This window comes from Falco peregrinus, chromosome 7 (assembly GCF_023634155.1).
Source record: "Falco peregrinus isolate bFalPer1 chromosome 7, bFalPer1.pri, whole genome shotgun sequence".
In the NCBI taxonomy this organism is placed as follows: Eukaryota; Metazoa; Chordata; class Aves; order Falconiformes; family Falconidae; genus Falco; species Falco peregrinus.
In genome coordinates, this window is record NC_073727.1 from 32,683,968 (window position 1) to 32,709,289 (window position 25,322).

The 25,322-nt window shown below is 37.4% G+C and overlaps 1 protein-coding gene across 1 annotated transcript in view; it reads right to left on the bottom strand.

The window, feature by feature from the left end:
- The window catches only part of TRDN (triadin), a 235,657-nt gene extending 210,570 nt beyond the window's left edge, over nt 1-25,087 (bottom strand). The window contains exon 1 of the mRNA XM_027793516.2: nt 24,681-25,087. Coding sequence (XP_027649317.2) covers nt 24,681-24,702 — 22 coding nt within the window. The 5' untranslated portion in view covers nt 24,703-25,087. The remainder of the gene's footprint in view (nt 1-24,680) is intronic.
- Between the last annotated feature and the right edge of the window lie 235 nt (nt 25,088-25,322).

Consider the following 25,322-nt stretch of genomic DNA (forward strand, 5'->3'; position numbering starts at 1 on the left):
CAAATTCAGCTTATCTTTGAAAGCTCCTTTCTTCCAACATTATCTGCAGCAGTCTCTGTGAGTAGGACAGTGATCTATTGAGCCCAGAAATGGGCAGCAGGCACCTAGTGTAGGTCATCTGAGTATGAAGCAGCTTCTGCAAACTGTTGAGCAGAAATGTGACAATTTTTAAAAAGGCCAATTTATTTAGAGCTGCAGCATAAATCTTCTCTTGAGGTGGTTGACACTCAGCTATTTCTTTTCTATCATATTACATCCCTGTACATATGAAAGAATGCAACTGGAATAACTAAAAGAGAGTAATATATAAAAGAAGTTTCACAACTGATATCAGAATTTACAGACTTCTAAATTCACAGCACAGAGTACTGAAGTGTTGCTCTACAGTTTATGTAATTAAAGTGCAAAGAGAAAAACTTTTCAACATGCATCACGTGTATATTGGCAATTCTCAAAATTGAAAGGTGGTCTTTCTGCAGACTGAAGTCTTAGAAAGCTGGGATGAGCTGTCTGTGAGGGAACATTTGCAGCTTTCTTGGTGACTGATAGCTATAAAAATGTAATATTCTTTATGAAATGTGGAAAATAGGGTTGGAGATTATGCAGGAACCAATTCTACATCACAAAAGAAAAAGAAGAGAGATTATGGAATATAGAGAGGATGGTGCATAAAAATTAACTGAATGATTGAATTTAGAAAAGACACTTATAATTACATATGGTGCTGCGTACCTTTTTAATTTCCTTCTCTGTTATTATATCTGTATTGGTTTTATTTTTGATCAATAGAGAACATCTGATAATTTAAAGAAGTAAATTGTGTTAATCTTTTTCATTCATTTTCCAAGAAATTCTTTACACCAATCTCCTGATCTCATTGATTTCAATAAGAAGTTTATAGAATGAGATACAGCCTATCAAGCCATTTCATTATCTAGTTCAAAGAAAATGTGTACTTCGTAGTGTCAGTAAATAATACTAATAGCAGTACTACTACTAATAAATACTATGAGGTGAAAACTAGGAGTTATTAATGCTGTATTCTAACTTGGTATATACATGATTGCAATAATGGCTGTTTCTCTAGGACATTGTGGTGGGTTGACCCTGGCTGGACCCAAGGTGCCCACCAGAGCCACTCTATTGCTCCCCTCCTCAGCTGGACAGAGGAGAGAAAACATAAAAAAAGGCTTGTGGGTTGAGTCAAGGATGGGGAGAGATCACTCACCAGCTACTGTCACAGGCAAAACAGACTCAGGGAAATTAGTTTCATTTGTTACCAATCAAATCAGAGCAGAATAATGAGAAATAAAACCTAATCTTAAGAGCACCCTTCATCCACCCCTCTCTTCTTCCTGGGTGTAACTTCACTCCTGAATTCTCTCCCTTCTACCCTCCAACAGCACAGCTGGAATGGAGAGGAGAACTGGGGAATGGGTGTTGCGGTCAGTTCATCACCCATTGTTCCTGCTGTTCCTTCCTCTATAGGGGAGGGCTCCTCACACTCTTCCCCTGCTCCAGTGTGGGGTCCCTCCCATTTTAGACAGTCCTCCATTAACTTCTCCAACATCCTTCCCATGGGCTACAGTTCTTCATGAACTGATCCTTTCCGTGGGGCGCAGTCCTTCAGGCACAGGCTGCTCCAGTGTGGGTGCCCCATGGGGTCTCAAATCCTGCCAGCAAACCTGCTCCAGCCTGGGCTCCTCTTTCCGTAGGTCCACAGGTCCTGCCAGGAGCCTGCTCCAGTGTGGGCTTCCCACAGGATCACAGCCTCTTTAGAGCATCCATCTGCCACTGGTGTAGGGTCCTCTATGCACTGCAGGTGGCTATCTGCTCCAGCGTTACCCTCCATGGGCTGCAGAGGCACAGCCTGTCTCACCATGGGCTTCACCAGGGGCTGCAGGGGCATCTCTGCTCTGGCACCTGGAGCACCTCCTGCCCCTGCTTCTGCACTGACCCGGGTGTCTGAAGAGCTGTTGCTGTCGCATATTCTCACTCCTGCCTTCTGCTGCAATTGCTGCTGCACAGGTGTCTGCCCCACCTCCCCTTCTTAAGCACACTATCCCAGAGGTGTCACTGACAGGCTCGGCCTTGGCCAGTGGTGGGTCCGTCTTGGAGCTGGCTGGCATTGGCTCCATTGGGCATATGGGAAGCTTCCAGCAGCTTCTCAGGGAAGCTACTCCTGTAGCCCCCCTGCTACCAAAACCTTGCCACAGAAACCCAATAGAGATACAGTACACTAGGATGTGCTATGTGAAATAAAAGTAAAGGATCTCTAAAGAAAACAGATTAATACTAATTAGAAAACCTCCATAACTATGAATAAAAAAATACTTTCCAATGGCATATGGCCACATTATGATAGGGACTAGGCAACTGCATGAAAAGAAAAAGGGTTTCTGAAAACAAATACATAATCTCTGACTCAAGAATTTCCTTTATTTCATATCCCTAAATGCTGAGCAAGTATTCTGGCAGGTCAGGGGTTAAGCATTTAATGCCTGAACTTATACTTTTTCCTCAGCTGGTGGCTGCTGCTGAAGACAAGATAATGCACCAGCTGGACCAATCATCTAACATGTTGGCTGTTCTCATGTTCTTGCTGACCTTATTTTGATCAAATAATACCAAATAAACATAAAAGTCAAAGAAAGATCCCTTTCAAATAATATTTCATTTCTGTGATTCCTTCTCCTTTGCTCTTTATTTTCAATGCTGCTTGTATGGAAACAGGATCTTTTCACTTTAAGAACTTGCTGCTTATACCTTACTTGCAGTCATAATTCTTCCGTTGTGATATAACAATGATTTCCATGTCAATCTATTATGAGGATTATGATGGTTCTAAATGGGAAGGAGCAACAAGAGAAAATAAAATTTGAAAAGACAAACCTACTATTTTTATGTAAATAAAATTTCTAATTAGGAGAAATATTAAATGTATGGAAGTATTTTTCTTCCACATGGAACAGTTTTTCAAAACCTGCTGTGAATTGCTAGTGACTCTAAACAAAAGAAATATAGAAAACTCAGAAACTAATCTCCAATGTTTTTAAATAAGTTTCTTACTATATTTTTCAATTTCTTACATAATGTATCAGAAACCTGGCATAAATCACTTTTTGAAATAATTAATCAGCTGAAGCACAGCAATTTTTCATTGTACTCCTAAATACCAAATCAAAATACTTCCAAACCCCACATTTTCCATCTAGCTACAATTGTTTGAATGCATGTATCTGATTTTATTTTTTCTGTGGAAAGCTGCAAAGATTGCTTTAAAGATACTTTTGTGTGTATAAAAGATTGGTTGTATCTCATGTAACAAATTCACATATGTGATTAACTCCTTGTCATGTAGATTTAAATGATGGATTTGGACCACTGCTGTATGCAAGGAGTCAGAATCCCCTCAGGGCAACTGGGACTTCACCCCATGGAAGCCCTCCTAATCAAGGGGGGAAATCCAAGCTGTAGAAATTAAAGGTGGTTTGTCTAGAAAAGCTCAGAGCTTGGAATGGGATAGTAGGGAAAAAGTCTTCTATGATCAGGAAATTCAACTTCCTCTAGCAACAACTGTAACTGGGAAAAAAAAATCTTCAGATTCTGAAAAGGAATAAAGATATATAAATGAAAAAAAAAAGCTCTCTCTTCTCCAGACAGTTTTCCCCTGTAGAGAAAAGTGGGAACGAAAACCTAACCAAACACCTCCCCAAAACAACCACAACGCCTTCATGCTTGTGAAACCAATAGCAACAGTTGCATTTTGGGGAATACATCACTAGATCTTTTTGAAGAAACAGTAATACTAGCTATCACTTCTTTTTCTGGAATAGGCCAAAGTATGAACTGCAGTATTAGATAAACTATATACAAAGAAGAGGAATTTTACCTATTTGCACAGATGTCTTGAAGCAATCTGGGAACTTCAAGGAGGGAAAGTGGAAACCAGTTTCAGTCAGAGCCCAATCACACTGTGTTTTAAAAGACGATCAGCAGTAAAAGAAATTAACTCTCTCTCAGGTGACACATCTAACCTTTAACTTCAGAGGCCCCAGTTAGGTCAGCAGACATCTGCAGTATTTAGTTAAAATTGAAGTATTTAATTGAAAACTCATATGAGTCCTGAATCACTGAAAAGTTGAACTTCAGTGATTTGGAGCCAATTTTCCATCTTTCTTTATATGTTTGAATTTCATAGTCTAGTAGAACATTGGTCTATACTACAAATTAGGCAGAAGAATTTTTTTCTTATATACCTTTGCAAGGAAGTGTAAAAAAAGCCTTTCCTTCATGCAAAAATTCTTGCAAAGAACGTTATGTCAACAACCTTTAACCCTCTGTCTCTGTGTGGTTGTTTCTTTAGTGTCTACGTATTTCAAAGAGCTTTCACATTATTCTGATTGTTCAAGTAAAACATACAGAGAAGGGATTAGTGGTTAGTTAGAAGTTAAAAGATCCTCTGTGTTGCTGAGCCTGCTGAAATAGTCTTATATGACTGATTGCAGTATGAACCTCCCCACAATAATTCATACCCAAAATTACTTTAGAAAGAAAAGTAAGGGAAGCTCTAAGGACCAGGTTTACAAGATAGCAGGTTTTATTGGGAAATTTATAGATCATTTTATGTACAGCTATATAATTTTGTATAGTAATTTCTTGAGAACTTAGCAGACCACAGGGGTTAACAATAATCAACACAGAATAAATTGCTTCTATAAAATAAAAATTGCAGTAGGTACAGTTGATGAGAACAAGAAAAGTGTCATTTTCTGCAGTTTAAACCAGTGACAAAGCATGGCAAAGGGACATTGAGCTTCTCCCTTTCTAAAAGGCAGAAGACTTTACCTTTCTGTCATCTGGAAGACTGACATTTAAATTTTTCTCTTTGAAATAACTCTTCAGTTTAATACATTTTTTACATTTTCTTTCAGAAATGTTGAGATTTGTTCAAAAATCAAATGTTTCATTTCCAGCTTTTCAGTATGCAGATGAGGTAATAATGTAACTGAATTGCAAACACTCAATCCTAAACTATCAGCACCCTGAAAAATCCATCATTTGTTTGGTTCCACACATGGATATTTTTATTCATGGGTAGTAATACCTTCCCTTTTTTGGAAACAAGTTGGTGCTTTAAAACAGTAAAATGTTTTACCTTCCTGTTCATCTTAGAAATCTGACATTTCAGAAAGAGATGCCAAAGGGATATTTAGACATACCTTGTGAGTGGATATAAGCAGAGAGGTACATCTTATGTTTTAAAATGTCAAAATGAAGGTTGGAGGAAAATGATTGTCATTTGTCTTTAAATAGCATGAAACCTTCTGAAGCAAGAGCACTGTATGCATTCTCCTTGTTATTTGTTTTTGGAAACTCAACTCTACACATCCCTGAAAGGGGATTAGAGAAAAACAGTGACTATTTTTTTGTTATGGAAAAAGATAAAAAAATGTAATCTGTTCCTATCTAAGATAATGATAGTCATAATAAATATTGAAAGTCACTAGGATAAAATAAATAGGTTACAAATACCTCTGTCTTCACTCTGGAAAAGTGTGCCAGTATAAAGAAACTCTGTGAAGGTAATTCGAGATCTGTGCTTTCTCTGGTGGAACCATTATCTCTCAAATAAATATATCTAGGAATGATTAACAAGATGATTTGCTTGATTTCATTTATTCTAAGTTAACCTTACAGGGAGGTAGAATCTACTCTATATGTCTTAATGGGTTGATATCTCTAGACTCTGTAAATGGAAGTAGTTCTAACAATAATTCAATACACTCTCCATAATTTATGGTGCAAGCACTGTCTCACATTGCAATGCTGCCAAGTCTTCCATATGGAGCTACTCAGTCACTACAGCACTCAAATACAGTCATCAGTACATGCACAGTTTGAATGTATATATGCATAAGTGATATTGAAGAGACTTGGTCCCAAAAAGGACATTTTTAGCCAACGAGAATACAGAACTTGCTATAGTAAGAGTTATGCAGTATATATAAATATGTGTATATATATATATATATATATACATAAGACTGCTAAGAAGTGGAGACACAAAATTCCTCATACAACAAAAGGGGAAAAATAAAATGAGGGCTCACGGCAAGTCAGTCATCTACGTCACTGATATATCTCATCTGTAAATAACAATTTACTATGACGCTGTACTACAGTCATGCTGTCTGGGAGAAAGAAAACCAAAAGAGATCTCCTGAAGAAAACTGTTTTGTGGCTTGCTAAATAGTACAACCAATTTCATGAGAGACAGTAGTTAGCTATAGTAAACAGGAACAAATGAACCAAGGTCTATTTTCTGTCAGGGAGTTATTTTCTAATAAATATGAAAGTACTCCATCTGTATACATAGCAGAAAAAGGCAAGTCCATTTCACAGGCACCTGAAATACTTAAGGAAACAAAGTTTTCTGAAGCATGCTTTGAAACTTATGGAGAGATCCAAATATACCCCCCAAATTCTTTCTGATTGTCCTGGTTTCAGCTGGGATAGAGTTAATTTTCTTCTCAGTAGCTGGTGCAGCGCTGTGCCTTGGATTTGGTGTGAGAATAATGTTGATAGAACACCGATGGTTTTAGTTGTTGTAAGGTAACTTTTATACCAAGTCAAGGACTTTTTAGTTTTTCAGGCCCTGCGAGTGAGAAGGCTGGAGGGGCACAAGAAACTGGGAGGGGGACACAGCCAGGACAGCTGACCCAAACTAGCCAAAGAGGTATTCCATACCATGGGATGTCATGTTTGGTATATAAACTGGGGAGGGTTGGCCGGGGCCTGCTAATCACTGCTTGGGGTCTGGCTGGGCATCGTTCACCAGGTGGTGAGCAATTGTATTGTGCATCCCTTGTTTTCTCTCCTCCGTTCCCTTTGGATTTTGTTGCTCTCCCCCTCTCCTTCCTCTTCATTATAACTGTTATTGTTATTATTGCTCTTTCATTTTTATTTCAATTATTAAATTGCTCTTATCTCAAACCTGGAGGTTTACATTCCTTTCGATTCTCCTCCCCATCCCTCTGGGTGAGGGGGAGTAAGCAAGCGGCTGCGTGGCACTTAACTATCAGCAGAGGTTAAACCATGACACTGATATATTATTTGTATTCTGTGTGTGTTCCCATTAGAAAAGAATTCTAGGAAGCAGTGGCAGTCATGACAGAGATGGTTCCTCTGAAGGCTTTGGACTCTTTTTCTTTTCTTCTTTTTTGGTCTCAGAGAATACTTTGGAAAATATCCCTTCAGTTTTAGGGCAGGAGAGAGCTCTTGAATTGACACAGAGGAATAGAATTCATTGATTAGGTAAAAATTAATAGTGTGTTTTATCATCTTGTTTTTGCAGCCCTGAGTCCAAAAATAGTAATCTGAAGTTGAAGTTTAACCTTGATAGACTGAATTAATATTATCATTAATCTTTGATCTTTATTTGGTGATAGGCATGATCTCTACAGGCAGCTGAGACACACAGAATATGCTGTCACAGAGAAAACAGTTGATCTTTGTTGAAGATACGTATTCACAATACATCTGTTATCTAAAATTTGTTCTGAGATTCTCAAGAGCTGAGAAATCTTTATGCTATCTTACAAAGGTTTCTTTAATAGAAGCTTACACCAGATACTCACATCTTAGATGAAAATTGTTATTCAAATGAGTATTAAGTAATCTGGAGAAAACGGGATGCTTTTGAGACTATTGAGACCCGTTCTAAGTAGCAAAATCCTTGACAAAGTAGGAAAAAGTCACTGTGCCCTCCCTTACTCACAGTCATTCCTGAACTAGCTACTGTTACTTTGCCATGTCTTAAGCAATTTTATTTCGGATTATTCCCTGGCCGAGTCCTGGAATGTGTGAAAGACTGGTCAATTCAAGTTTGATGAGAAAAGGTTGCTACATAGTATTCGTGTACAGGCACGGAGTCTTAGGTATCTTGTTTTCTTTTCTCTTTTTCTCCTTATGCAGGTATTTTTATGGCACCTTAACTACAAACTGAAAAGACGGAAAAAAAAAAAAAGAAGGAAAACCAAGCAGATTTAGGATCCCTTGAAGGTTACCTGAGGAAAAAACAAAATCACTTCAGTAATTGTGTCTAGTCACTGCATCCTTCCTCCTGCCAGCCCACATTAATCAACACCTGTCAGCAGAACAAGGTCGTGACCAGGTTTTAGAAATTGTTAGCAATACCTGACTTTTATCCAAAAGTAAATTAACAACAAATGAGACAGTGAGTCTGTCTTGTACCCATGCCTAAGTCTGGAGGACTTCTAATATTGCTCATTTTCACACTATCACATTCTGCACAAACAAACCCAGAGGAGCTGCTCAACAACACAATGGATAGCCTACAGACTGGTATAGGGACTCTTGATTCTGTGATCAGGCCCCAAACTCTCCTCATCTGTTATCTAGGACTGGAGATTAACCTATACTTTAAAACTTCCTATCACACTTCAGATCTCTGCAGAATAGGTGGGTTAAAATAATAAAGATCTCAACTGACCACACAGATAAGAGGTTCAGAGTGGCCTCTAATTTATCCTGGTGATAAATGCCAAGTGGTTACCTGGCTACATTATTTAGCTCCAGAAATTTAGTTCCAGAAAAGGGAGCCATTCTCCATAATAATTCCTAGAAATATCCGTCACTAGGCAGTGAGATATCCAGGTGGCATATAAAATAAAACTTGAAATTATGGGCAAGTTTGGATTAAAATCTATGCACAAGTAAGTACAGTTTTGTATCTCTCCACTACTACTTGTCTGAAGAAACTATGGAATACAAATTCAGCTTTTGGAGGTCAGTTATGACTTTTTCTTCCAAAAATGAGTGCATGAAAAGCAGTACTTTGATGTATGCACTTGAAAATTCTATTTATTTTATTTCCAAACCATAAGTGAAGTTCAATTTCTACATCAACTCTAACTTGAATGTCATGTAAGTTGTATGACAGCCATGAAAATATGCATGGAAGACAACAAGAAGTGCAAGGTTATTAAAGAAAATATTTTTTTGTGGGTATTATATTAGTGTTATTGTATGGGCAGGATATTTTCTTTGCTTAGTCTTTTCTGGTGTATAATAATGGTATTATAAATTTTTTGTAACTTACAGAAAAATAATTGGCAGAATTGTCAGCTGATGAATGTAGTTCAAGATTTTCCTTTCATACAAAAGATGCTAACTTGCTTTCCCACCTGACAAAGTAAACCCAAATGCCAAATGAATGTTTTTTTAAGTATATATGCCACAACATTCTGTATTACTGGTTTCCACATAAAGCCGTAATGACATAATTGTAAAAAAAAAAAAAATTTCACTAAGCACAAAATTGCCAACACTAGCACAGAACAAGTTCCTAATGTTGTAAATAATTTTTTCATTATTAATCATAAAAGTAAAAATGGCTTTTTACCTACCTCCTTGAAAATGTAAATATGTATCCATATAAAAGCTATAATACCCAAGAAGGATGTTTTTGGTATAGGATTCAGGCCTTAGAGAGGAAAAAAGAATTTTTATCCATGGTTTAATTGTTGAATGTCTCAGAGAACTGACATCTTAATCTTGAAAATGATGCATATGAAAGGTTTACTTGTAGGCTAACAGTTCTTTAAACTTATTCAGTGACAGATAAGATAAAAATCTCTGAATTCAAAGATATCTAAATCAGAAGATTATTTGTTTTTATTACCGATCTCTATATAGAGTATGTCTAAAATATCTCTTTATCCTACTTACATTAAACTTCTAAGCATATAACCCAAAACAGGAAGAATACATTAATGATAAACCTATGTATTTGTAATATACCTGAAATAAAAATAAGCTCTACTGAAACACATATATGTGGAAGTATTTTAACAATATAAGATTTCAAATTCTAGAAAACAAATTCAAACCACATGCTTGTGCAGAGCACAGAATGTTGCAAAATTGTCATTGATTTTAATTCACTCTGCATTTTTTCTAATCAGCACTAGCATAGAAATGGAACAAAACTGTTGAAACATCTCTGAGTTGCCCTTTCTATGACCCTTTCTGCCCTATGCATGGATGGGTCATCCATTTACTTACATTTTTGGAATGTGAATCTTTCTGAAGCTCATAGCCCTTCTCAGTTCCTTTGTCTGCATTAAAACAGACACTGAGGCAAGATAGCATTGCATCTTATTTGGTCATGGAAGACTAATTAACACCTAGGTAGACTTCAACAGAGGAGTCCTCAAATCTCGATGGTATATTTTGGAACAGAAGAAAACTTTTCCACTTTTTTAATGGCATAATCAGTCCAAAAAGCATTCGTAACATTGAAGTATGGTCTCAGTGCAGTTGAAAAGATTTTATTCTGAGTTTAAAAAAGCATCCATTTCAAGGTGGCCCCTCCATGTTTTTATTGCTAACTGGAACAGTGAGCGAGCTGCACCAGAGATAAATTTTTACCTCGTTGGAATAATAGTTTTCTTATTTCCTCCCATGTACTCTAAATCAAATGATCTTTAGCATCTGCTGTAAACAAGCACAAAGTCATTGCAAAACCATTCAGCTCTCATTCACAAGCTGTAACACCTCCACACATTCTCTGTAATAGCAGATCCATATAGTAGGAGCTCCAGTATTCCTAGCCCACAGTAACAGCAGGTGCTGCAAAGTTTCCACCCAGCCTGTGCCTTGCATGCATGGCAGACACTTGCAGGACTTCTATAATTTTCCTGGCATTTTGCCCCAACCTTAGTTCTTTTGTGCTTCACTCCCTGACTTTCATGGTGGTAGGAAAAGAGTAGAACAAAGTTGCATACCTATGCCTGAAGATCAACCTCAATGCCTGAAAATTATATTTATGCATATTAGTCCTGATTTCATCTCACACACTTTCATCCAACAGAAAAACCCTTTTGTTGCATATCAATGAAACAGAGACAGCAGCTGAAAAGACATTCTTCAACCTGGCATTTCTTCCCAAACTGCCTGTGTTGTGTTCACAAATCTTCTAGTGATGCTCAAACATGTCCATATAAACCTGATGTTTTCCTATTTACTAAACCTTCACATAGTCTCAGCTCACATTAAAAATGTTTCGTTCTGTTCTGGGTATTTTTATGGATCTTCAAATCTGGATTTATTTGTCCCTAGTCTTTTAACATCTATCTTCCCTCCAGCTCACACTCTGATGCAAAGCCATGCTATTTTCATTCAAAAGAAAGGAAGTGATGGAGCAACTAAGTGAAGAGCGAAGGCCGTACTGCAAGTCTGGCAGGAGACAGAGCTGAGCCCGTCTCCTGTTCTGACTTCTGGCTCATTGCTTCTCTACATTGTGTAATGTATCACAGGCTTCCTCTGAGTGTAGCTGTTTGTCTTATTTGCCCATCTTCTCAAGTCATTTATACACATTCAGGATGGGTATAAAGCTTCTTGAAATCTTTCCATCTTGGATTTTAGGAACACCAAAGCTACTGCTACTTTCTCATTTCAGAAAACTTTCAAGCAATCCTCAGAAGTTTCTTTAATATTAATACAGCCATCTAAACTCATAACTTAGTCAGTATAATGAAAAGAGAGATGTCCTCTGCAGATGTAGCAGCTGATAGTCCTTTCTAAATTTTTAAGAAAGCTTTTGAGAGCTACTTAGTTATTCTGTATATATCTTTGCAAGATTTTGCTGGCTGTTACATTCTGGTCAAAGGCCTATTCATCATCTAAACTTTCTTTATTAATTTCCTTTTCTATTATATCAATAGATTGCAGCTTCAGCTGTAATTAGATAAGTGCTAATAAATAAAAAACGCATACTTTCACATTTATTGAAAATGAACATTTACATTACAGTCAATATTTCAGCCTTACAACTTACATTGACTACATTCTTATGGTTGTGTAACTGATAATCTTTCACTCACTAACACAATTCATCCCCCAAAAGGTACAATACATTCAGAATGTTATTAAAGTATTATGCTGGAATGCAAGAATAGACACAAAATGCATCTAAAAAAATTGAATTACTAATAATATAATTCACAATATGAAATAGAAGTAGGCCATAAGACATTGTACTACACTTGATACAACTTTGCTTGGCTTTTTATTTTGGGTAGTGCTTTATTTAGACCTTAAGTCAGATGCCACATAGGAAATGGGAAAATAAACTGTATAGGATGATGTTCTTAAAGAAGTCTGTCTGCATACTGCACAACATCCCATTCACTCCTCAGTTCCTGTGCAGGCAGGAAACTTTTGACAGATAAGTGGAAAAAAGCTAAGTGTCTTCAGGGTTCTTCCACCCCTGGGAATGGTGACAAAAGATTCTCACCACCTAACCAAATAAGACTTAAATAAGCCATCAGTCTTATTTACAGCGGAGCCTGATTCCAAGTTCAGATTAACAGTCCCTTCCTGCTCATCCTGGTGATCAGAGCAGGAGTGGTATTGTTAGCTTTCAAGGGACATTAATGAGATATGTGTTGTGAGAGAGCACTGTAATGTTTTCCTTGTCACCAAATGGGCAAGCGCAGGTTAGATTTTCTTCCCTCCATTTCCAGAAACACTCAGACCTGGTGGACTATAACCTGACAGAGTACCTTCGGTAGTCATCCCTCAGAGGGTGCTATTCCCTAGCAAACCACTACACAAACAGATTTGGAAGACCAGTAAACATCAGGGGCTCATTAAAGTTAACATTCTGGTCATCAAGTGCTGAAAATGTTGATAACAAGTGTGCCTGTATAAGAAAGTATAAGAACTACTTGTTATGGACAAATAGTCAGGATTTGTATTATGTGCAGTAAGTTCTGTCCCAGCTGATACTTAACTCACATCACCTTTAGTCAGGAGCTACTTCTCTGGAGAAAGAAGTATAGATTAAAAAGACTTAGAGTGCTGAAGCACTTGCAGATTCCTATAATGGAGATTAGAGCAGGTAACTTTTACACAGAAAAAATTCAGATGATACTATTGGAAGTGCACAAGCCATGAAAATGGTATTTGTACAAGAGATGCATGGAAAATTAATAGTCTGTGTGTTGGGAAGATCACATTATTCATATCTATGTTGAAAAAAAATGTTCATGACATTCTGGTTGTAAAATCAATGAAGAATAAAATAATTTATGATTTCCTTATCTTCCCACATCATTGCCCTAGCATTTAAGCAAGTTGGAAACACAGAACAACTTCTGGTTTCTGCAACCAGGAGTAAATAAGCAATTTACTAACTGATAATAAAGAACTAAAAATATACGTCCTTTCACATAGAACATGTGCTGTTCTTTTTTCAGCTGATGAGACACTACTGTAGTTCTAGTTTTATTCAAAACCATTGAAAATATTCTCTCTAATCACTGTAGAGAAGAAAAGGTAATATTTCTCTATTTAATGTAGCAGAAAAGTTCGATCCTTCTAATTGAAAGAATGAAAGGCATAAAAGAAGAGGAAAGATTGAAAGCAAACATAACTTTTTGGCTGGTTGATTGGTTGGGTTTTTTTCATATTAGAGATTGATCTCCATGTTACATAGTGAAATACAGGCTATTCACCAGGTGTCTGAGAAAATAAGTAGTGCAACGTGGAAAGAAGATCTAGGAAATTTTCTAGGGAGATACTAATACAAGCCATTCTTTCACCATTCTTTTCTAAATTCTTAACGCAAGTACCTGATATTAATCTTAACCATTTGTTATGTCCTGTGTGCCTACATGACCAGGAATTCAGACTTTTGCATAATTTTTTACAGACATTCTACAGGACAAGGGGAAAGGTCTTACTTCCTGCTTATTCACATAGACAAAGAAAAACATGGAGAGATGGAATTGGTTGAAAATGAGATTGCTGGGTTAGAAAACAGGCACATAATAGCATTATGAGGTGTGGTTTGTTGCTAATTAAATACTCACACCTGGAAAACATCTGCCTCCTTCAGTGGGCTATAGTTGACACCAGAATTGCTCCAGTGCAACTGATGTACATCAGTTTTCAAGAAAAGATGCAATCCATATCTGTCTACCTGGACATTGTCAGGGAAAGAAGGAACATCTGGAAGTTAAAATTGTGTTCACATTTGAGAAATGCCAAGAAAATATAAACAGCTTAATGAAAGAATGAAGGGGAAAGTGGCTGAGTCTGCAGGTACAGGGAATCAATAGTTATAACTTGGTAGTGTTTGTAAATAAACATTATGTTGCATTCAACATCTCTTAGAGTGGTTCAGGGCCACAGAGAGAAAATGGGCATGGCTTAGTTGAAATTTTACATAATATTTGCAATATTTAAGGAAAGGTCACATTACAAAAGAAATCTTTAAGGCACCTATATTGCAGGGTCTGAAGCCTTATTGTTAACGCTCATTAAAGTGGAATGTTTCTTTAAAAGACCAATTTCTGCTATGGTGAAAAAGTATTTTGGAACATGAAGATTTCTGAGACTTAAGTACAAGAACTGAGAGGTACTATTGCTGCCTGTCCTACTTGGAGTAGCACTGATTTGAGGCAGCAGAATGAAGAATTTAGTAGATGGGATGATTAGGGGAAGGACCAAAGGTGGGGAAAAGGGAGGAATGCAGGTGGGTTGGAGAGGTGTGTGACTATGGGGAGCACTGCCTCAGCCACCCTCCCTGCACCTGGGGATGTGAAACCACTACAGCCACTGAGCACTGGGAGGAGAGGCATCCCACTGCCAATAGCTCTGGCGGGGGCAGTGAGGAAGCTTGTGGGTCCTGAAGCCTACCAGATCTGGCCATCTCTAGCAGAGTGGAGAGCAGTGATCTCTTTTCTTCTTGTTTGGGTTACTCGTGTAAAACAAACCTAGTGAAGAAGCAGAAGACTACACATGATTTATATACTGAAATAGCACAGGTAAGCACTAAAAATATTCTCAAGAATTTCACTGTTAACTTTTGGAGAGCTGCATAGTTTAATATTTACTTGACTAGAACATTAAAGCTTAAAATTATTACCAAGAGGACCTTATTCTCTAAAATATTAAGGAAATCAAAGAATCTTTACAAGTTGAAATTATTGTAAGATTCTAGTGTGGTGACCGTCTCGGTACATGAAGTGATTAGTCCAGTGCAGTCCTGACCTCTAGGCACCACCACAGTAAACAAACCAAACCAAAACAAAAAACCCAGAACCAGTGCCACTTTATTGTTCTGGCAGCCTCTGCAGATGCGGTATTATTTCTTGTTTTCTATGCTTAGCATGACACACTGAAGGGTGGATAGCAACCATTTTGTAATTTAGTCATTTGCATCTCTTTTGTGAAACTGCCTTTAGCACTTCACAGTGTGAAATGCATCAGCCTATACTGGGCAACAAATGAAATGATGGCAAATATATTCTTAAAAGAAACTTCCTGCTAATTATTTTTTAAGACAAAAACCTAACCCTCATCATTGTTTTGCCTGTATAGTTGAAATTATCTTAATTCATTAACTCAGGCAAAATTGCATGTTTCCCACCCACCCTGATGCACTGATATCTGCATGTGCACATTTAATTCACATTTAATTTTAATTGTGTGTGCTGAAGCCTCATCAACATCTGTAGCTAACCTTGCAAAGCAAAAAGGCTTTCCTCAAATTGCATTCTCACATATTTGTAGCTGTTTTCTCCATAATTTCCAAAGTTACTAAGTTCCCTTCTCTCCAGAATAACAGCCACCTAGTGAAGTTTCCCTGATGATCTTTCTTACATGACCTCTTTGTAAATCAGTAAAAGAAAATAACAAATCACTGAAAACCTTTGGCTCAATACCAACTTGCAGGCAAAATATAATAAAGTTGTATTACAAAACCTATGGATTTCTCACGTATGATAAATGAAGGGAATGGGCGAGGAGGTGAGTCTCTGGGCTGAGGGCCCTGCTGCACTTATTTCTGCAAGGGGAGGGAAGGCAGAGAGTAGGTTGGAAAAGAAGAATTTTGGCCTTTACCAATCTGGAAATTCATCATGTCATCTGGTTTACTAACAGCAGAGCACAGCATCACATTCTCCAGAGCCTTTCAGGTGGCTTTTATGTAATCAATACAAAATTACAATGTCTAGAACAAGAGATGCATTTTAGGATAAATGTATCTCCCATAGATTAATTCTGCTTGGGCAGCTGATAACAGGGCTATGCTTCCTGTGAAAAAAATGCTTGTATTTAGTTCTGAGTTGGCACGCCTCTTACTAAAGTGGTAACTTTATCAAATATATTTTCAAATTTAAAAAAAATGAAAAGACAAAAATAGCTTTTTGAGCCCTTCCTCTTTTGAAGGAGGAAAAACCTTGTATGCTTGGAATTACTCTCTACTACCAAAATAACATCTTTATCGACTTTACTGCTTGTGATACAAATTCAGAGCAGAATATGTGGTGGCTCTGCTTCAAGTGATAGAATGTAGTCAGCCATCTAGTAGCTGTCCCAGGCAGACAGGATCAACTTCTGTCATGGATCTTTTGCTATAACTGGTGTTATAAATATCTTCCTGGTAAAAAAAAAAACAACCCTAACCAAAATAACAGTAAATATTTAAAAGGGTGAGTTTAACTTTGGATATCTCCTTATGAAACGCTCACGTTTTTTTAACCCTATCATGAGTGGTGATACAACAAAATCTGTAGGAAGAAGGGGGTTTGAAGCTTTCCCTTAAAATAAAGAAAAGCAATTGAGTTATACTAAATTCATGTTACACTTTAATTATTGAGATTGTAAAACTATGAAATATATGTAGCCTGAACTGTATCACATACATGTGATATTGCCTTTTTGGGATGTTAAATTGTATCCTGTAACATATATGCTCATGATTCAGTTGACTTTAGCAGGAGTTACACAGAAAGACCTGAAGCCAAAATTAAGGTTCTACCTATTATAGGAGGAAAAGGTCAAAGCAAAATGAGGATCTTAACGTTTGAATGGATGTATTAAATTATGCCTCTAAAAACAGTCAAATAGTTACCAGAAAACTATATTTATGGTAATTGTGTCAATTGTGAATAACCTCTTAGCGAAGATTGAAACAAGATTTAGCCTTCCTGACATGCATAGAGAACCACAACTTAAATCTACATAATGGAATATAGGAAAAAAATTGAGTTAATTTACATACCAAAGGAGGCTACAAAGGATTAGACTCATTGTGCCTTTGACAATTTGACTCCAGGCAAAGGTACAGAGATACTTTTGAAGTTGTGAGAACATAAGCATGTACAGGGAGTAGCAGGTCTTTACTCATTACATATTTGTAAAGGATTTTTTAAAACTATTTTAGAAGATAGAAAGAGGAGACTTCTCCAGTGGAAAGGTTTTCTGTGCCTGGCATTTTATATTTTCCTTTCTTATGATAAATGCCTTTGCATAGTACCAAGCAGAACTTTTAGGCCAGAGACAAGCTCACACTGTGCTGTAGAACTAATTCTAAAAAAAGCCCAAATCAGCCACAAGACTCAAGTGAGGCTTATTCAGGAGTTAAAGCCACAGGTTTTTTTTCATTCTGATTTCTAAGGGCAAATCCAGCACTGACCACGGTTTTGAGCAACTGAATTGATTTGACTGAACATAGATAAGTTTTAGCATATGAGGGTGTTTGGGAAGAAAACCAAAAAGTCAGTATTTTCTACAACTTTTTTGTTTAGCCTCCTGTGCATCACATGATCTTTGTTAGCTCAGGTCTTTTCCTCAAAATCTAATGAGTCTGAAGAATAATGTAGCTGCTTACTGTGTGCTTTAGCATGTTCTGATTATGTTTTGCATTTATAGAAGGGACCAGCATTACACCTCCTGCATATTACCTGCAGTATTATCTATCAGATTTGGAAGAGAAAGGAAAAAGAGAAAGGTAAAAAAGAAAGCTATTACAGAGGAAAAAAAAGTATCAGAGGTTATGAAGAAAAGGACAGAACGTGGGACAGGACAAGATGCACTGGCAGTGTCGTCTGGTATCTCTGCTACCTATTGCTGTCACTACCTCCACCCTTAGTCAAATATTTGATAGCCAGGTACTTGCTTCTTAATTCCTGAAATAGACTTATTTACATAAATCAGCTGTGCTGTGTTTTATTGGGAAAAAAACTAGAAGCTAAATCTTCCTGGTCCCTTCTGACCACATATTGTTTAAACACATTTCCACTCAGGAATATAAAGTCTGAGTGGTCATGTTCCAATGCACCAGAGCAAGGTTTGTATAAAGACACAGGGCTAAGACTAAAATATGAAATAAAATAATCATAGTTTCCAATAAAAATGTTTAAAGCTGACAAGAGAACATGACAGTGGGATCATATGGATAAGAAGTATAGCTAGCTGTCCAGAGCTTCAAGTTAAGTCTTTACATGCAGTGACTTTAAAGTTCAGATCTGCTTATCTACTTTATGTTCCCTGTTACCAGTCTGATCTGCCAACGTTAAGCATTAAGGGTGCTAAGCCTGCATGTCTCTGTAAAGTTCTTTTTGACCATAACTTTGAACTGGTTCTAAATTGGTGTGAAAGCACTGCATAAAAAAACATTGTTACATTTAAAGCTACTGAAGACATTTCAATATTAATCTTTAATAATTCTCCTTTTTAAGCCCCACTCAAATGATGCTGCAGTGGGGGAAGGCAGGGACTGTAATTGTTGATGTTTTTTGAATAACAAACTGAAGTTTTCTTTAAATACGTTTAAAAATACACCTTTTAAAAATTAAATACGAAATTATGAAAACCTGTGCTAAGGACTACATTTTTACATTACTATGTACTTCTACACTTCTATCTATAGAAATCACTTACATTTAAACATGAAGCTATGATCAAGTCACTACATTTGTGAAGAAAGGTGGAGAAATCACCAAGGTATTAGAAATCACTGGCTAGGCAGAGTTAAATTAAGCTAGCCCTTTTCTGAGAGTATAGTCTGTTTGCAGCTACAAAGAATATGTTCTTGATTTCAATTTTTTTTTTTCTATTGGAACTCGATGAAATCTTATGCTATGTCAACAAGTAATTAGGATTTGTTTAAAAGAGGTAGAAAACATGTTTCCTTTCTCTAACCTTTGAAAAAACATTACATGAAAGAAAGTGAGCTCTATCACTTATATATTCTTGTAGAATGCAGTGGCCAGAAACTAAATTACAAATAGTATTATATTTGTTTAATAAATGACTTAGATTACTTGTTCTATTTAAAATTGACTTTTCCTGTATATCCAGTACATATACAGTACACAAATAAACAATTTAAAAAATGCTGGGCTTGTACCATTTTAATTGAATTCCAATTTCCATCCTAATGAAGCTTGACATAAATCACACGTGAAAATGAAAACATTATTTAGTAAAAAAGAAATGCACCATTTACCATTCTCTATCATAAAAATGCCAATGTAAAGACTAAGAATCTCAATAAATGGCTCCAGAACTATGGAATTGTTTAATAGATATTTAGATTATTTTCTAAGAGTAAAAGGCAGAGATTTAGTGAGAAAGGCTGTATTCAGTCACTATATTAGTAATCAGCCAACAGGAAGGCATATGCAAAAATTATTAAAGTTGCTGTTTGAAATCCAAATTTCTTTTTTTTCTATTTAAATCGTGATTAAAATTGGTGATGTAAAAGTTTTTATCAATCATTTTAATTTAAAGTAATCCACCCTCTACTAATTTAAATATGGTTTAAGCTGGTAAAATGAGCACAGTCCGCTAGTTCAATCTGCTTAAACAGAGCAGAAGCCAGGGAATATTAGCAACAGAATGAAGAGAAAAGCTTCTCCACTTCTGTAAACAGTTGACCTGCCTCAAAACAGGCAAGTCTGGTTTCTCTGTCCTTAGTGTGCCCTGGACTGAAGCCAGACCTATATTATGAAACGTATTTTAAACCAAACCATTTTCTGCTTTCCAGAGCAGTAAAAGCAGCATGAATCCACCTCTTACTTGGTGTTCACATTGTAGGCAATGGGTAGAAGTACTCAAAATATTTATAGACCAGAATTTTTTCAAGGATGAGGTACCTGGAGGCGTAGATTGGGACTTTTGACTAAGTGGTTGCACAGATTTTCTTTTTAAATTGTGGTGATCAGTTCCCACTGATAACTTGAAAATGCTACCAGGCTTTTAAACATATTTCGCATTATATAAGTAACCTTAAAATATGTTCCAAACACTTATGCATACAAGGCTCTTTAAAAAAAAAGTGAATAAGTGATCAGCCCTACAGTCCGGCTGTTTGCACACAAGAAAACATGAGTTAACTGCACACACACACTTTTAGCCTGTCTTGGGCTAGCAACACCGTGCATTAGCTTAAACATCTGGTTTAGCTGCAGAGCTAGCTGACTTTCTAGGGGGCTACACAGGGTGACAATATGTTACAGTTTCTCTGTAACAACTGAACATGCATAGATACTGTACCAGCTGTGAATAACTGTCCACAAATCCTTAAACCTAAAAAGTAAGCTAACAAATTTGGCCTCATGTTTGCTTGCCTCAATAGGCTATGGGAGAGCACCCAGCCTGCAGCCAGACTAACCAGCTCAGTTGTCCAGACCCAAAGACACAGCAGAATCTAAGCTTTAAGAAATTTCAGTGAGAATTTGGAGCTTCTTTTTCCCCCAAAGACTTACTATTTTACAGGCAGTCCTGGGTTTTCTGATTTTTTTTGTCTCTGAGTAATTAAACTGTTGACTTACCTGGTACTTTTGAACAAGAGCAGACTGATTCTTTCAAAAAATAATTGCCAAAATTGTTGTATTTCCCTTACTCTGCTGCAAAAGGTATACTATCTCCTTCCTCATCAACATCAGAAAGCAAAGACATCTTTTAATTTTGCACGTTTGCCAATTACAAATAAATTTTGTAGAAACCTCCTATCTCAATGCTTAAACAGCAGTCCGGCTGAGGGCTAGGAAACACCTCACACACCTTTAGCCATCACAATGAATCATCTAATCTAGTTTATTTATCTTGGCCCCTTTTGCAGTCAGTACAACTAGCACCTCTAGCAGCAACTCATGAATTACCATGGGAAGTAGCTACGTCCCCCTTGCTGTAGTGTGATGTTGCTAAACTTTATGCCAACTGGAGACTGCTGTTAGCTTCTGGCCATCACTCTCGTGCAGTCGTCATGATTTTACCCTCTGGCTCTTGTCTGTTATTTCTCATACCTTATCAGTTTCATGTCTATTAATCTTCAAACATACAGATCTTGTTAAATCTGCCTTTTGAAATGGTTTACATCTTAAAACTTTTCGTAGTTATCAAATAGCCTGCGAAAAGGACTGAAATCCAGAAGCTAATTTTGATTTTGTCACTGACGAGCTGTGTGTGGCCTCAGGGCTAGCCTGTCTCCTTGCAGCCCGCCTCAAGACAGAGGGAACGTGTCGTTGCACAGCTCTCAGCAGCAAAATAAGGACCAAACTGCAACTCATTGTCACATTTCTGTTTGACTCCTGCTTATCTCTTGCTCCCCCGGGGAAACAAGTTGTGGCAGACAAACAGCTGGCATAGAATCCTTGACTTTCTCCTCTCCTCATGTCCCCGGATTAGATCAGTGCATAGTCTCCAGGGCACTGCAGCAGGCAGAGCTGGGTCTCTGTTCATTCTTCGCTACGTGGGAGGATAAAGTGCCAGGGGACAGCCATCAGCCTTGCACTGTGACCTGCAGTAGATTGGACTAGAAAGGACCAACTATAGGGCTGCTGCTGGAGCTATTGTGCACATACAGAATAAGCTGTACGTTGGTAGAAGCCATTTCTCAGAGGTGCCAGGTGTTTTGTACTTGTATTTCAGCAGTGGCCTCTCTAACTACATCTGCCATTGATTCCAGTCCAATCCTCGTATTCATAAACACAGCAGAGTAGCATAGTTAGATAACAGTGGCTTTCCAGGCAAGCTCTTAAACAGATCACAGTAAAGTCCCTGGACATTACAGAATACGCAGTAACAGCTGAAATGTAATAACAACAACAACAATAGATCCTGAGAGTATTGCAAAGACAGAGTACCTAGTCTTTGTACTGAGATTTTTTTTTTTTATACATTCTTAAGTACTTCCACTATTTAACAGTATGTTTCTGTGATTGCAATTACATGTAATATGAGGATGCTGAAGATAATCCTTTGGAACCTTCTTCTAAATATTTGCCAGCAGGAGATCTAGGTTCTGCCAACTTTCTAAGGACATTTACAAATTGCTGTCTTTTTGTCTTCCCCTGGGTACACTTCACCAGTATTTCCACAACTAACAATTTGTACCTGTGGAAATGAACAGGCAGCGCATGTGCCTTGCAATGCAAGTAGACAAGCCAGTGTCATTGCTTGGTGGCTACATTTTTAAGCTGCTTAGTTTCATTGCCATTACTGTGATGTCAACCTGAAAGAGTACCCCATCGGTCCCAGGCACCTGTGTCTGGATTTGACATGGTATTGACATGGGTTGTCAGGAGAAGATACCTTGGAATATGTACAAACAGCATCACTCTGCCAGGGCTGGACAATCTCTACACACCAGCAGCCATACTGGCTATGGCAGCATTGAAGCCAGCATCTCTGTTGTGCTGTGCTCCCTGACGTGCCACCATGGTACCACAAAAGGCAAGGAGTTTGACAGTCTAGTTGATGTGTGGCTGATAGTGTAAAACAGAGTTAAGAATACCTGCCACAAGGAGCAAGTACTTTAATTCTAATATAGTCATGAAGACCCCAGTAAATCATGGGCTGAGACGTAATACGAAACAAACAAAAAAAAAAAATCAAAAAGGAATTGTGTGTAGCAAGAGGCATTTTAATTGCTTTCTGTTTATCCGAAATATATGTTGCTGAAGTTTAGATCTGAACTTTCAGACTGCCTTGTGAGTGCCAGCAGTAGCCCAGAGGAAAACGAACTGCAGTGAGACATTAGCCCCAGGCTGAATTTTTAGTTTGCTGCCATAAGTAAAATTTCCATCTCATGGACCCAGAATTTAAAAATCAGCCAATCGACACGAGTCTATTCCAAATATAAAAAAACTAAACAAAACAAAACTGAACTACTTATATGGCTTATTTACCTGTCATGCTGAAGGTCAGCTTATTGTAGAGCTGATGGCCCTTATCACCTGAAGTCTATTGCTTTGCACAGAAAAAACACTGAAGAAAGGCACACAATATTACAGCTAAGGAACACTTGTAAAACCACTACAAAAGCTCTATAAAAACATTTTCAGATTTCTTGTTTTATTTGTATTTTATTTTAGGGACTTTTATTTTCTTTCTTTAATAAGCTAAATGTCTGAAAAGTCATTTCCAGACTGATTGAAAAGTCTTCTATTTTTGCTGTTAATTTTGAAGTAAAAATCTCGCTAATTTGGGAGATTTTTTTGTTTGGAGAACCTTGCAAGAGGTATTTCCATACTGCTCCTGTTACATTGATGGTATTAATGCATTCATTCTGGAAGACTAATATAATTTCACACACTTCCCTGGCAGCAGCTGCAAAATAACCAATGCTTCCAACATACCTGGTCAAGAATATCCAGATAAAGTAGTGCTAGCATTTGGGTTATGGCTGTCAGGCTGAGCCGCCTGGTTTGGCAGTATTTGCTGCCAGAAGCAAATTGTACATCCTTCCAATTCCTGATTAAAAATCATATACACATTGCCTCCTTGCTGTGGCTAATCAGGCATCAGGCAAGGATTGTACTATTTGACATAGTACTAACATCAGTCCTTTTGAAAACAATGGGCTCACTCTCTAATAATGCTTAACACAGATCCTCTTACAAATATTAACAATGAAAAATGGAAGATGCAAAGTACAACTGTCATACACTGAAACTCCACATAACCTTGATGTTTACATAAAAATATCTTTCAGAAGACTATTTAAAAACACTTTGTTTTGTAGTGTCATTATTAAATTTGGATAAACAGTGGAGTGATCCACACTGGGGAAAAAAAAAAAGGTTAGAATGAAATTCAACTAAAATATTCAGTATTAAATTTAAGAAGGTTGCATTTTAAATATATCCCCTGTCTGACTGTGGTTGATAAAATATTGTTATGCATCTAAAATGTTATTTAAATATGAATGGTCAGGAAATATTAAAGTACATGAAATATTCATAGTTTAGAATATGTATTTATTGGTTAATACAATTGCCTTTCATTCTTGCAGGCCTGGCTATGGTGTACTTATTTCAGCACAACTTTCACTGACTCCTTTAGAAATTTACCTGAATAAGGATTGCAGAGTTGATAGCTTTTACCCTTCGGTAACTTTGTGTACAGGTCACAAATACTCTGTCCCCCTTATGGAAAAATCAGGGCCACCAAACTAAGCTATTCGGACTCTGGCAAACCTCCTATTATACGGCACAACCAAAGCTTTACCTGAGCAAAGGCTTGAGGCTAGAACCACCTGACATTCAAACGTTCCCCTTGTATCACTCTAATGGAGCTGCCTAAGGAGTGTCATTCTGCAAATGAAACTAATGCTATTTTTAGAGGTGTACAGAGATCTAGGTTCAGTAACTGGTAGAAACTCAGGCTACAGGAGTGAAAAAGAAAGAAAAAACAGGAAAGAAAAGTAGAAAGCAATCCAACAAACAGGGTTCATTGATCCTGGAGTGAAAGCATTATTTGCCGAAAGCAACAAATTATATTGACATGTTAGCTCAATTACACTGTCAAAGTACATATCATTTTTGGTTAATTATACTTGAAAATAGTTACCGTACCTTCTGCTGTGATCTCGGCCATGATGACGATGGTAAGAGATACTCTGTTATAAAGGTCAAGATCTACCGTGGCAGCTTAGATAATACTTTTAGGTTGCTGGCTCTTGCAGGAGCTGCAGAATGAGAAGGAGGGACGACCTCTGCTTTTTCTAATTCTGTTCCTTCTTCTTTTGCACCCCTCTGAACTTTCTGTTTCCTCTGAGACTCCTACCCTCCCAAAGCAACGTAAGACCTTCCAAAGAAAACACAAAGCTCAATCTAAAGTATCAGTCTCTAACAAAAATAGACATGCCTCACAGTGAATCTTCAGCGTGGTTTTTTTTAATATCCTAAGAACCACGCGTACTGCAAATAAAAAGTAATAAGGCCCAGTTCTAAACAGGACAGGGACACATGGAAAGGCAGCAAAAAGCAAAAGAACTGGGAAAGACCGCTTTAACGCTCCTGCAGCCTTGCTAGCATAATTGCAGTTCTTTGGGGGGTATGTCAGGAAACATGAAATATAGAGTTCAGAGTAACCTTATCCATCCCAGCTCAACTTTATTCTTAGCACACTTAGTGCTTAGCACATTCTTCCTGTCCTTATTTGGTTTGGGGAGGGTCCTAGGAAGCTTACCGCTGACTAAGGGGGAGGGTAAATTT